At 39.6% G+C, this 13,687-nt stretch overlaps 1 protein-coding gene across 3 annotated transcripts in view; it reads right to left on the bottom strand.

Annotated features, from left to right (window-relative positions):
• Positions 1-13,687, bottom strand: part of POC1A (POC1 centriolar protein A) — an 82,011-nt gene that overhangs the window by 38,979 nt on the left and 29,345 nt on the right. For all 3 annotated transcript variants that reach the window (XM_050904481.1, XM_050904483.1, XM_050904482.1), the window contains 5 exons: positions 12,249-12,420; positions 8,913-9,092; positions 7,663-7,770; positions 6,178-6,293; positions 722-855 (listed from right to left, as the gene is read on the bottom strand). In XM_050904481.1, the coding sequence (XP_050760438.1) occupies positions 722-855; positions 6,178-6,293; positions 7,663-7,770; positions 8,913-9,092; positions 12,249-12,420 (710 nt within the window). The remainder of the gene's footprint in view (positions 1-721; positions 856-6,177; positions 6,294-7,662; positions 7,771-8,912; positions 9,093-12,248; positions 12,421-13,687) is intronic.

The following is a 13,687-nucleotide window of genomic DNA, read 5'->3' as shown; positions in this document are numbered from 1 at the left end:
CTTTAAAGCAGGTCTGCTTTTTCATGCCTTTGAGCCCCACTCAGCATGGACAATGAAATTAGTCTATTTATTTCCATTTAACATTTAAAAAGAGAGCTCCAAGCATTCATATAATTAACCTTACAAGCAACACATCCAGCAGCATAATACTAATAGGCCAATCAGTTAAACTTAACCAACCAGCAGCATTTATCACCTTCAATTATTTAATTCAGTCTGTTAACAAAATGGAAACATGTTCCCAAATCACATCCCGAAATATATTTCCTCCATTTTACCCCTACTGTCCTTAAGTGTCCTGTCAGGTGAATAGCATTTATCTTCACAACACCTATGTCGAGGGCCAAATGTTACTTGCACCACTCTAGAGAGGGCGACAGTCAGAGCTGCAGTACAGAGCGTGCACGACAGACCCAGGATTAGGGTCTAGGGCGCAGCTCTGACTGTGCCCCTTAGGTCTTAGACTTGCATCCTCAATACTGGAGCTCCCTTTCTGTCTTGCTTTCTCATCCTCTCCATTCAGGCCTTACCTCCTTCCCTCCCCATAGGCCTTCCCTTCAAAACAGTGATGATCTCAAAGATTATTAGTAGTACTATCATTGTAATTTTATGCAAGGAAGTTGTCAAAAGACTTTTGGCCATGAAGAATGAAAGGCTGAAGCACAGATTTGCCCAGTTTGTCATGAGTTTGTACGTTACTGTATAAAAGGCTTTGCCTCACCTGGTGACCATGAAGAGTATACAGAAGTCTTCCTTCTAGCAAGTCCAGAATTTTAAGAGTTGAATCATTGGAAGCAGTAACCAGATAGTTTCCAGAGGGGTGAAAGGAAAGACTGTTTACCACAGCACTGTGCACTAAGGATGGAAAAAACGTATATAACAGTCACCGACACCAGTTTACATAAGCCCAAGGCAAAAGAATAAAATAAAGTACAAGCACATTCCAATTTTCTGTTATAAAGTTTAACAGGAAAATTATCATGGGGGAAACATTCCACAAAAACTCTTCAAAGCACTGGAGAACAAGGGTGGTACTCAATTCTTGTAAAAATAGGCACTACTTTATTGAAAGGAAAAAGGAAGTTTTGCCAATTATTCTAGATTTAAGGCTACAAAAGCTTCCAGCATAGCCCCAAAATGTAACTATATGCGCAAGTGAGCTCTACAATTCTGCCAGAGAGCTGGACATTGACATATTTTACTACCCTGGAGCTGCTGTTCTTGCTCCCAAGTCATTCTAGAATAAAATCTGTATGCTAGTACATTAAGGAGAGGACTGAAATTACAATCAAAGACAAACTAAAAGTTGGCATTGCACAGGTTTTTTTGGTTTACTACCTGACTCTAACCAAGACTGGGTTTAAGAGAAACTAGGAAAGAAGAACCAGCAACTTGAAAATGGTCCAGTATAAGCATTATTTCTTCAGACATCCGTCTCACCAAAAATTAAAACAGGCATGAATAGACAAACTATCAGGAGTGAGTGTGAACTTCCAATAAAGCAATCCTTCCTGCATGAAGATGAAGCCTAAGAGTTATTTTGAAAAGAGCTAAAGAAAATGCTCTAGGAAAAAAGTCAAGCTACCCTTAAGTCCACTGTAACATTAAAACATCTACCTAATGTAGGGCTTTTTCCCTCCCCAAACTTTTACAAAACAGGCTATTGAACATATTTATTTATGAGAACATGCAGTACTTTACATATGCACAGCTTTTTGAGCGTATGTGACAGTAGAGAATATTAAGACTATGCTTGAAGAGGGTTTTAACTATCCAATTATTCTTAATTATACTATGTGCCCTCCAAATGTTCTGGTATCTCGAATCTACTACTACTAATACAGCTCCCCCCCAACTAAATTTATATTCCCTTGAGAGTCTACTGTGCATTTCAAATCCAAACTGCATGTTAAAAAAATGTCAAAATACAATTTTAAAGACACTAGAACCAATTTTTTTATTTTTTGCAGATGTGGATTTGAAGCAGAAATCTGAAATAACTTTGCTCAATTGTAAAACAGAATGCATCAACTTTTGAAACTCTCAGGAACACTAGATACCTCAGCTTAAGTTCCGAGACCATAACTCCTTTTGACCTGGACTACTAAAAAACTCAGAAGAAGAAAACCTTAACTCAACACAGGTAACTTATAAACAGTTATTCTTGTTGATGAATACTGCCTCTATCACACAGCTAGATCTTCCTCTATCCCCCCAGCCCTGTATTACACCACGTATTAAAACAGAAAAAGCCTATGTGGAGTTTTTCCTCCTGAAAGAGTGCTAAATACATTTCTCCTTTGAAAATTTTATTCCAAGTGATTTGTAATATTCCTCACCCCATTAGTGTCTATATTCAGATAAAAGCAAACACATTTTGTCAACTAAGGCAAGTCCTGAAAGGATTCACACCAGAAACAGACGAAGTTAATGATATATCCTCCAAGTTCCAGATAGTGAATAAAGTATTTCCAACTTCACCAAAAACCTTTTCATAATGGAAAGGAATTAGACTGTGGCCATGTAAGCAGTCACAGCTTCTGGGCCCAAGGAGTTCTTGGCTGTCATAAGCTCAGAGAAAACTTCATCTCTCTTCTACCAAACCAGCTCATGCCTCCCACAAGACTATTCACAACACCCCTCCAAAAACTTGCCAACACGTCCTGCAACCTCACTTCATTTCATGTTGTAAACAATAAATCCAGTGCAGCATGAGGTGGCATCTCCCAGTGACTTGCTGCTACAAGTCTACCCTTCTACCAGCCAAGACCTCAAAAAAATCACGGCCAGTTAAGGGACTCATACTCGGGGGTTAACGACTAAAATTGAGTCATGCCAGCCTACAGAGTGACTGAACATAACTGTCCCAAGTCTGACAATACTACTTTTATGTAACCAGTGAATGCAACAACTTAGTAACCACTAGCGAGAAGATAAATTAGGATGGCCTTGACACAGCCACAGCCCCTAGCAAACAGATAACCACCATCCAGCCCCACCTAAACTGTATAAAAGTACCAATTGTTCTTTTTAAACAGCAATAAAAAAAAGGTTCGAGCTGTCTCCATAGACCTGCCACAGAGGTACCCACACACAGCTCTGCACAGGGCAAAAATGTCAGGTAATAAACATTGGCCATTTTTGTAGGGGGATGATCTGCTGTACAAAAAAGTTAGCGCCAGGTAGAGGATTAAAGAAAGCACCTGTCTGTTCTCCTGTACAGTAAACATGACCAGAGCATACTTTACTTTGCTAAAAAAACCACACACCATACAAAAGGTTTTGCAGTTTGCTCTCTACTTCTAACTTTGATTTACAAATGTCACAGTTGGAACAAGGCCTGGCAACAAGAGCAACACTGCTAAGAGACTACTCAGTTTTGGAAAACAACCCAACTTTAACACCCAAGAGTCTGTGGCAGGGCTACTTACCTATTAACTCCTCGATGCAACTCAATCTTTAAAATGGATTCCCTTGAAATCAGGCAGCATAAGCACGTACTGAAGGAAGAGATGCCCTCTAGTGGGACTGCGATGGCAGCTTCACATGGGAGAGCCACAAAACTAAATCCAATTTAGCCAAAAGGCATGTGTATTAACCCTCGGAAGAGCAGGACTTATAAACACACCTCTAGAACATGTTACAAACACATCAGTTTGCTGCCACAGGTGTATGAAGTGACTGCATACAGCTACCACTGCAATTTTAGGTTTCTTTGGCTTTTATGACTATTCCTTGTTCAAAGTTTAATACACAATTAGGATTTACACAGTAGCTGTTAAAAATAACACTCGTAACAGGAAAAGATCGCTTCAATAGCAAGGGTGTCAGACTAAAATGCTATTCTGTAAGGATGGGATACAGGGGAAATATTTAATTCCGAGACAAAAAAATAAACCTGGCAGCCAAACCTAAACCACATTAGATTCGGACAATTTAACAGCAGTAAGTGGAAAGCAGGAAGAGATGATTTTTGAGCCAAGTTATACTGCGGCCGGAAACACGCACTGCAGATCTTGCCACTGTTGAAAAGCTGATGAAGTAGGTTAAAGGACACACTGACACTGTTCAAGTATTTAAACATGCTACCTATTTTAGCAACAATACTTCAGAAAGGCATTTCCCAATTTTGATATGGGCCACAAGTTAACAGTACTTATTACACAAAGAATCACACTTCAGTATTCATCGTTGTAATTGTACCAGCTCAATACCGATGAATTGGAACAACTGTCGTCAAAATGTTTGATTTCCATTAGATTTTGTTAACTACCAGAGAACTGGGAGTGATTGTGAGTCCATAAAAATAACTGAAGAAATAAAAAAAAAATAAATCACATTATATGAGAGCTCAAGGTGCTCAGGCAAGTTTACAGTTGAAAAAGAGTTCAAAGAGTGCTCAACTTGACTACACAGGGAGAATACACTTGAGAGGACCACCCCACAAGCCAGGAATAGAACACGGTGCAGGAGCAGGAAGCTGATGCTAGAAATAAGGAATATGATTTTCTTTCTACCCAAGAAAAAACCCTGTTCCAATGATAGTGGTGTCACCATCAGTGCTTTAGTCAGATCAAGTGATCATAATAGCATTTCCATCTACACGCAAAGAGGAAAAGAACAGCCCTCCATATACAGCAGAATTACAAAAGCATTCTAAAGTTTGTAGACTGTTTCTACTGCACAGCAACCTCTTTTTGGGGAGCTTTTATTTACTTTTTTATGGAACCCAAAGGAATTTCATAATCATAATAGCTTCTCTGCAGACAATCTGCATTTGCTTCGAGATGAGTAACTCCCCATTGCTCTTATCTACCAGAAGAGGTCTGGTCTTTCACAGGTTGCTATGAAGGAAGACAAACCAAAGAACTCTGCTCCTTAAACATCGCTATACTTTCTCTGCTTTTCTATATCAAGGGAAACTAGAGAACTTGTATTGAGAGCCTGCAAATTCTTTCATCGCCTTGTGAGTAAAGGGATACACAGTCAAAAGCACTTTAAAAAACAATTCTAGTTACATAAAGCCAGGAGGACCAACAGCTTTAATTTAGAACTCAATTTTTGACTCTTAACTTCCAAAGTTAGCAGGAATCAATTGCAAGCTATTTTACTACTCTGTCTTTTCTGCCTGGCATTCACCTGTGAGGCTGTCACAGCAGGAACTGACAGTATCTGATGTGGAGAGCAGAAAGAACAATACACCAAGCTCCAGCCCCGTATCTCTGATCTGCTTTACTAGCATGCCAGAAGCAGTCTTCATGAAAAGCTAACAAAATTAAGTTTAATAAGCTATCTGTACTGGAAACAATGCTTGAGAATGCATGGATTTACAAAATACTACAGCAGCCCTAAAAATAGTTAATAGTAAAGGAAAGAAAAGCCACATTTATGCTCAAGAAACTAATATGTACAAAACAGGATGATGAAACTCAAAGAAGCACCCTTTTCCTATCCAGTTCTACCAAACGGCAGCGCTAAGCAGTTTGACAAGAACAGGTAATGGGAGGAGATGCTATTTGGAAGGTAAGGTGGGGCAGGGGAAGATTTAGACTCCTAAATAGAAAAGTTAGCTACTCCAAGGACAAGCCAACCTGGACAAGTCATAACAAGGTCCAAGCTAATTCTGGAAGCTTAAAACCAAACCGATACTGGAGAAGGAACCATAAACATGGATCATGGTATAGAATTGCAATTGGTTGATTTTGACTTTCCTCTTTTGTTAACTTTTCCTAATTTTCTCATGAAGAACTTAACCTTTTGCTTTGTTGGAATGCATCTGACTCCTCCTACAGGCTTATTCAGAGGCAAAGGGCACATCCTTTTCACTGCACATCATCTCCTCCAGAACAGTGAATATGAGCCAAGTGGCATCGCAGATAACACCTATGCACACCTGCAACATGGGACAGTTTCAGCATCGGGGCTTTTTTGCTTTTTGATCGTGGGCAGAAGAGGAGAAATCAGAACAGCGGTGTTTCTCACCAATATGTGAGAATCAGTCTTGGAGCTAATAAAGCAAAGCACGATGTGCTTTTTGGTGAAAAAAGGCTTCCACTGGCAGGCCTAGCCCAGTGCCTTTCTGGAAAAGCAGCAGGTGATGGAGAAACAGTCCTTGGACTTCAGCGCAATTCATATCAATATGTGGAAAGGTTTGACTTTTCTAAGATCTTAACTTGCCTTGATAATGTTGAAGAAGTCTATTCATCCTAACGTCCCACACCTTCACTGTGTTATCTGTACCAGCCGCAGCAATGCATGTACCACTGGGATGAAAATCCACATGATTCACAAACCTGTAAATTGCAGTTAAATCCAATTGTTTACATTCAAATCTTGCTAAAGATCAAAAAGGTCTTTTCAAGAAGGGAAGCTACATTGTGATGCATTGAACATTACAGAAAGGAGGAGATAACCTGAAAATTTGTATTGCCGAATTTCTCTTAAGACCTTGCTTACAACCTCAAGTAGACTGCAGGATTATATCTAAGCATACCATCTTCAACGTTTTGCATTACAGGTGTAGGAGCTGTAGATACAAGCCTCCTGAAATCTGATGGATCCGACTGTCACAACAACATTTTCAAGTGTTCATTTAATGTTTGCATAATATGTCTTCTACTAAATTAACACGATTTCTAGAGTGGTGTGTACAAGACTGAACAGATATTTTTCTTGTATTATGCTTAACTAATTTTAAGATGGAACTTACTGAATTTGTGCCTGAAATCATATGTTGCCACTTGGAAGGTAGCAAGACTGAGACCAAGTTCCTTTCTGGACCTGTATCCAATCAATTTTTATTTTGAACACACAAGTACAGTAAAACCTTCAGAATCTTCAGTGAAGAGCATCTTATAACTCCTCATCCAATCCACGCAAGAAATTGGATAAAATTAATTATCCTTTGAGTATTGTTGTAACAAACACTGAGGAAGTTGAGATATTTCAATAGGTTGTTTGGACAAACTATATTCTTAAGAGCACTGGAAAAAATAATGCAGACTGAATTTGTCTTAATATCATTGTATATTCCCTGGAAAGAACATAACTTTGTACTTAAAAATTCAATACAGCAAGAAATTAGGAAGATTCCAGTCTCAGTTCTAAGGACTTGTTTTGTTTCTGGACAAATTAATTTTTGCTGTGGCTCAATATTCTCCATGAAAAAATCCTGATTCAACAGCTGTTTTTCCAAATACAAGTGTTTTTTGGAATAACCTTGTCATTCAAAAATTTGAGGATGAAACAAAGCATCCAAGTACCAATCTGCCACTACACTTTTGCTCTTTTAATTTACTTCAACTCAGAGCAAAATGAAAAAGCTTAACATAGCTAGAAAAAGAAAAAGAATTTAAACATCTCCAAAAATAAACAAGCATAAAGAAACTAAGGCTTGATGTGTTGGACAGTTATCAAAATATAAGCTTCAAGGTTCCCATCTGGAGAAGTCATAAAAAGGTCAAAGCAATTCTGGAAGCTCTTTTTGCATCTCATCCTCTGCTGGCTGCTTTTGTAATAGGTGCTAATGACTTTTAAGAGGTAGGAATGATTGCCAGGACAAGGACCTCTGACTACAGTCAGAAAACCAAGTGTACATTCACCAGGCATCCCCATTTCAGAAATCACAAGAAGGCCGGTCCTCGTGCACCACCAGATACTTACCCCCCATGCTCACAGAAGGAGTGTATACATTCTCTGCTGGTTTTATCCCACAGTTTGACAGTTTTATCATCACTGGCTGACACTATCAATCGTCCATCAGGAGAGAATCTAAGATAAGAGTTATAGCAATTAAGAAATGCCCCCAAACAAAAGGTGTATGGGTTCAACAGGATTTGGCCAGCTGTCAAGGTATGTTGGTAAACACACCTCGCTCTTCAAGAAGTCACACTGGCATCAGTGAGACTGAAAATCCAGTTACTAAGTTGAGGGGAAAAAAAAAAAAAAAGCAAGCCGTAAGTCCTCAAACTATCCCTAATTCCACAAGCACATAAGATAACCCTCAGGGAAGTCTTGAGTCTAACTTAAGATCTCCTGTCCTACTTGTTTCAATTTAAGTGCATCTCAAGTTGTTTCTCTACCCTGATTCAAAACGATTCCTACCTTTGCCACAAGCATTCAGAGCAATACAATTACTCCCAAGATAACAGCTGCAACAGGAGAAGCTTCATCATTAGAGTGCCTTAAAAGAATGTATTAAGCTCCTATCTCAAAATTTCATATACAAGACAGATCTCTATCTCTCTTCAGAGGCATACACTTTACAGGATCAGGACTTGAGTCCCTAACTAGAGAACATCATCATACATACTGGAAAAACATTCTTTCTGCTCTGCTGTGGGCATCTATAGTACTACTAGCCACTGCCACCACCACATTCAAGAACTATAATGAACTTTTCACCTACGGAGAAATTGTGGCTTTATCCTAGATGCATATATACATAAAAACTCCTCAGAACAACTGAGATGGACAACTGAGAACCAAATCTGAGACAGTTATCAGGAAATAATGTTTCTATTATGGCAGCACTTTAAGCATTTTGGAAGGAGCACAGGTGATCAGTTTTAACTAGAGGCATGACAAGACTAACTAAGCTGAAATAACAATATAAATCTCTCCTTTTACTTCTGTTAGCAACTTCAAGATGCAGAAGTCTCCATACCAGGTAAAAGCAAAACACAGCACAAATCACTAAGCAGGAAAATCTCCGCTTGACAAAGATCACTGAAAAAACACAATGTGGGTATGCAACTATTATCCGAAGGGATCTCTCTGCAGATTAGCAATATATTTCAGTCACTAGACACCTGAATCATCCTGAATAGAAATGTGTTATACAAGACCATGATACTCAGTCTCTGCTTTGAGGGATAAATCCCCATCTCTATTTGTCAGAAAGCTGTACTTACCTAGCACAGCGAACCCAGTTTATGTGTTGACTGAGTGAGAATAGAAACTTCTGCCTGTGAACCGTCCACACTTTGACTGTTTTGTCATCAGAAGCTGTAACTAACGACTGGCCATCACTGGAGAAATGAACACTTCTTACAGTTGCTGTATGAGCCTTGAACACAGTAGATTCTCCTTTGCTATACAGAAGGAAAGAGCACTTTAAAACTGCACAACAGAGCAGCAAAGACATTATGTACCTGAAAACACAAAGCTTCTGTATGCTGAGCAGTGCTATTAACCACCACTTCTATGGGAACTGCATGTGCTTACACTAGGAAGAAAATGTTGATCAACCCCAAACTCATGCTTCGTGAGCTATACAGAATACATAGCTAAAACCAGTTGTTCCAGTTCAATACTGGAGCCCAATCCAACAGGAAACAACCCATGTTTCCTATAAAAGGGAAAAAATGCTACTGTTAATTTGTGCAACCATTTAAAACAACATTTATGGAAACATCAATATAAAAGGAGATGCTGAGATTCTGTACTGTTACCAGGTCCTTTGCTGCAAGGCAGGTGAGGAGGGAGGTAAGTGTTTTCACAGCTCATCTAGACAGAGCCAAGCAGGCAACCACCTCACAACTGTTTCTGTAATGGCCCACACTCCAGCTGAACGCTTCCAATGCAGCATCACAAGAAATAACACAACCAAATTCAGCATGCCTGATGTTGTACAGCTTTCAGCAAGCTACCATTAACTCAGCCAGGCAAGACAAAAGACAAGGTATTGTTATTCTTCTTTACCCATCATTTCCAAATAAATGCAAGAGGCTTTCTTCTGGCAAACAAACACAAGACATATTTAGAGCTCCGAAGTGCAACGTATTTAGAGATCCAACAGGTATATGGGACTCTTGGTCCAAAATACATCTCCAGCATATACTGTATTACCAGGAGCTCCATCTTCCAGACAGAAGAGAACAACAGAAAGACACAGTGGTTTGCTCCCTTCTCTATTAGGATTTAACAGGCTTTATACTGAGGCTGAGGACTACTAAAACTGTAAAGGCCAAAAAATCAAAATACTACATACCTTCCAGCAATATTCCCTCCCTCCTCAGAAAAGGTCAGAGCTGCCTAGTTTTATTTAATCTTTTATTTGCCAGAAGGCAGGGAACAGTAAAGGTTACTTCTCAGGAAAGTTTTCTTTCTGTCCAAAACCACAGAACATCCCCAAGTTTGATAAAAACTCATGCAGAAACATGAAATTACAAAATTCTGTCAGCATGGCTTATAAAAAACAAATCCCAAAGACAGAAATCCACACACCAGGATAACTCCTTCAGCAACATATCGCCCTTGAAAGGGACTGCAAGTTTTCAGATTCTTTGGAAACAAAGTCCTGGCCACAGACTATGGGGCAGCTTCTCCCTCCCCTTTTAATGACAGTGCAAAATTGGCAAGCTGAAGGTCTCAAACCTGATTCAACATCAACACTGCTTTTTTTTTGTTATATTTAGAGAAAGTAACTTGGCAAAGAATACTAAATAAACACAGATTAAAGGTGCCATGCACCAAGGAATTCACAACCAGCATAACAATAACAACTCCCTTTCCACACTGGCCCTTTTCTGACATGACAGCCATAGGTGCAGTTTAGACCACAGAGCTCACATGCCTAAGCAACCAAGATAGAATCACCCAACACAAGTTCAGTTTTCTCATCACATCCCAGTCCTTTCTTAAAATGTATACGTTAGCCTCTGATAAATCTAACAAGTTTGTGCTGTAATTTATTTTCAGCATTCTGTGTTAGCAGCACAGCTCTGGAGATAGCAAAATGACACTGTCAGTCTCTCTCTTTATGGGAGATTGATGAGCAGCGAGATTAAATTTTAATCATAATCCAGCTTGTGCCTTTTAATAATACATATGCTAACATGTCATTGTGATCACTCCTTCCAGGAAAGTTTAACTAAACTGAAATAATTATAACTGAAATTACAATCTGCAAATTTTAGTTCTATTTCACTATAAATTAAGATACTTAAAAGCACTTTTATCGCAGATTTTAAAGAGTCACTTTCAGAACCTATCAGTTCCATGGCAGAGATTACTTACGGTTTAATAGATCATCAAATAAAGCTTCCAATGGCTAATCATAACCATAAGAACTCATCAAAAATAAACAACCAGAAATGCTTTCCCAGCTTCCTGAAGCAACATGTTTATTTTAAAGCTGGGGTACGTTTTTTGTGTGGTTTTGTTTGGTTTTTTTAAATCCCTTTTATTTGCCACCACAGTCATCAGGTCTGCTTCTGGACACAATCCTTTAGTATTTCATAGCAGCAATTTACAAGCTCATAAGCAAAGGAAACTCCAATACCTTTTTATATGCCTGTCCATTCAGAAAAAAAAAAAATCCCACTGTTTAGTGTGGGAACCAAAAGACCAGAGGAAACACTGGCAGTTGCTCTTCTGCATCTTGGCTGCAAAAAGCTTCTCATTACTTGCAGCAAGATTAAGTCTTCAAGCGGAAGTTCTTCAGTGCTCTCCTCTTTGTGTTGTATTTCAAATTAGTGTTCCTTGCTGAAGGCATATCACTTAATGCATTGCAGAGTAAAACAATAGAAGTTGAGGTGTCTCAGCCAATGATTACCAAGGACTTGACAAGTGTTAATGAGTTAAAGCAACTAAACCCTCTACTCAAAAATGGAAACTTCATAATTAGGCTAAGGTACTGAAAGTAAGTTTTTGTTAATCATATGCAAGCTCACGAAAAAGTCAATACATAATCCAAAGTAGTCTTTTATCTTAGTAATATAGCATCATTTACTGGCAGTGGAACACAGAGTTACTAGTTTTAGACCAAGAAATAAAGGTTAAAGGCACCTAACTGTTTTGTGGACTACAGCAAGCATGCAAGCTAGTAACCTCCACCCTGCTCACAGAACAGGTATCTCCATCACTAAACCTCAACTTGCGTTTCAGCATCTTGCTTAACACTGGCAGAGAAGCAAAGGATTGATTTGGTAGGAGGAAAGACAGACCGGGGGAGAAAGGGGAAGAAAAATTCAACAGCTCACCAGTGATGAGTTACATTAGTGACTTCTTATGTTAGCATAGGAACTTAATACTGACTAAGCTTTGCAAAGGATTTTAGTTTTGTTTCCAATGCAATTTCAAGACCAAATTACCTCTCCTCTGTTAGAGCTGTCACATCAAATGGTGGTTCTTTCCCTCAAGCAGAATCCAGTCCCATAGCTGGAGAACTGCTATCAAGCACCAAGGAAAAATCCCAAACCATAGTTAAAACACAAAAAGAGAGACAGAAGGGAATAGATACTTACACACTGGGAACCCATAAACGGACTGTTTTGTCTCTAGAGCCTGAAGCCACCAGGTGACCAGAAGGTGAAAACTGAACACACATCACCGCATCTTTGTGGCCCACAAAACGATAGGCTCTCATCTGAGGTCTCATACTCCAGATCATCAGGCACGAATCCATCGAGCCACTTGCTGAAATAAAAAGGAAAAACAAAACCACACAAAACCAAAGTTGCATTAGTTCTCCTCCAATTACACTGAAACTACATTTCACGCTCAGTTCACCATCACAGCATCCACCATTCTCAAGTACACTGTCCTTGAAGCTTCACCCATGTATTGCATACTGTATATTTCATTAGTAATTCAAACAAAACAAAGGCAGTCATGCATTGGCTTGGACTGACAATTTACTTCCAAGAGTCAGATCATGCAACAGCTGCAGAGGCAAAAGCCACACAAGTTGCAAAACTTCTTCCAAATAAATACACACTAAGGAAACACATAGAATGTCTGTAAATGAAGGTTCTCTCATCACTTTATTGGGAAACAGAGGCACCTATCAGGTGCAGCAGGTTAAATATCAAGTAAGACACTACAGATTAAGCAGAGAAGCCCTGTGAGTTGGTGACTTAAAGGCAACCCAGCTACATCTCCTTTTAATACCTCTCCCTTGTTCCAAAACATTGATCAAAGTCAGCTCAGCAGTCTTAACAATATATGAAAAATACAAGCTTGCAACGCTATTAGAGCAGTGTTCAGTTTGCTATTAGTAGGAAGGGTCAGCAGGACCTGATGGTACTCATGAGAGGCTTTAAGGAACTATGGATGGAGATGGGTCTCTCCATCTACTCACACCCACTCTTCCACTCATGCCTACTTCTATACTCACCTGTGGGAATAAAAAACAACCGACCAACAACCACCACATCTTGCCTTTATTCTTGGGCTTCTAAGAAAGGGGTGGAAGAGGGCAAAGGCATGCTCCAAAGACAAGAAGGAAGAGAAAGGGCTGGAGGGAGACCCCAGAGGGTAAAGACTCTACTTACAGGAAGGTGGCCATTCCTCAGAACAGATGCTGCTTTTTCAAGATCTCCCTCAGCAGCAAGACCAAAGGGTCACTTAAGTGGAAGGCAGAATTCAGGTGCACATGCTACCTCCACTGAAAGCACAACTGACAACTCATCTCCATGACACTGAACTTCATACAAGCTACATCCCCCTCCCTATCTGACAGGAGCCATATCAGTCCCTGCCAAGAATACCAGGCAACAGGTTTCCCAAACACAAGAGTAAACTCCACTTCAGTCTAAAACTCCCCTGCCCAGATCCCATCACTGACTCAGTGCAGTGAAAACCAAAGAGCTACTTGTCCCCTAAAGCCCACCATACTGCATCAAGTCTGTAGCACTGGGACTCTAGTGATTTGTAAAAAAGCAAACACATGCCCATGGCAACT

This window comes from Gymnogyps californianus, chromosome 13, assembly GCF_018139145.2.
Source record: "Gymnogyps californianus isolate 813 chromosome 13, ASM1813914v2, whole genome shotgun sequence".
Taxonomy (NCBI): domain Eukaryota; kingdom Metazoa; phylum Chordata; class Aves; order Accipitriformes; family Cathartidae; genus Gymnogyps; species Gymnogyps californianus.
The sequence above is the reverse complement of the archived record's forward strand: the minus strand, read 5'-3'. Positions and strand labels throughout refer to the sequence as shown.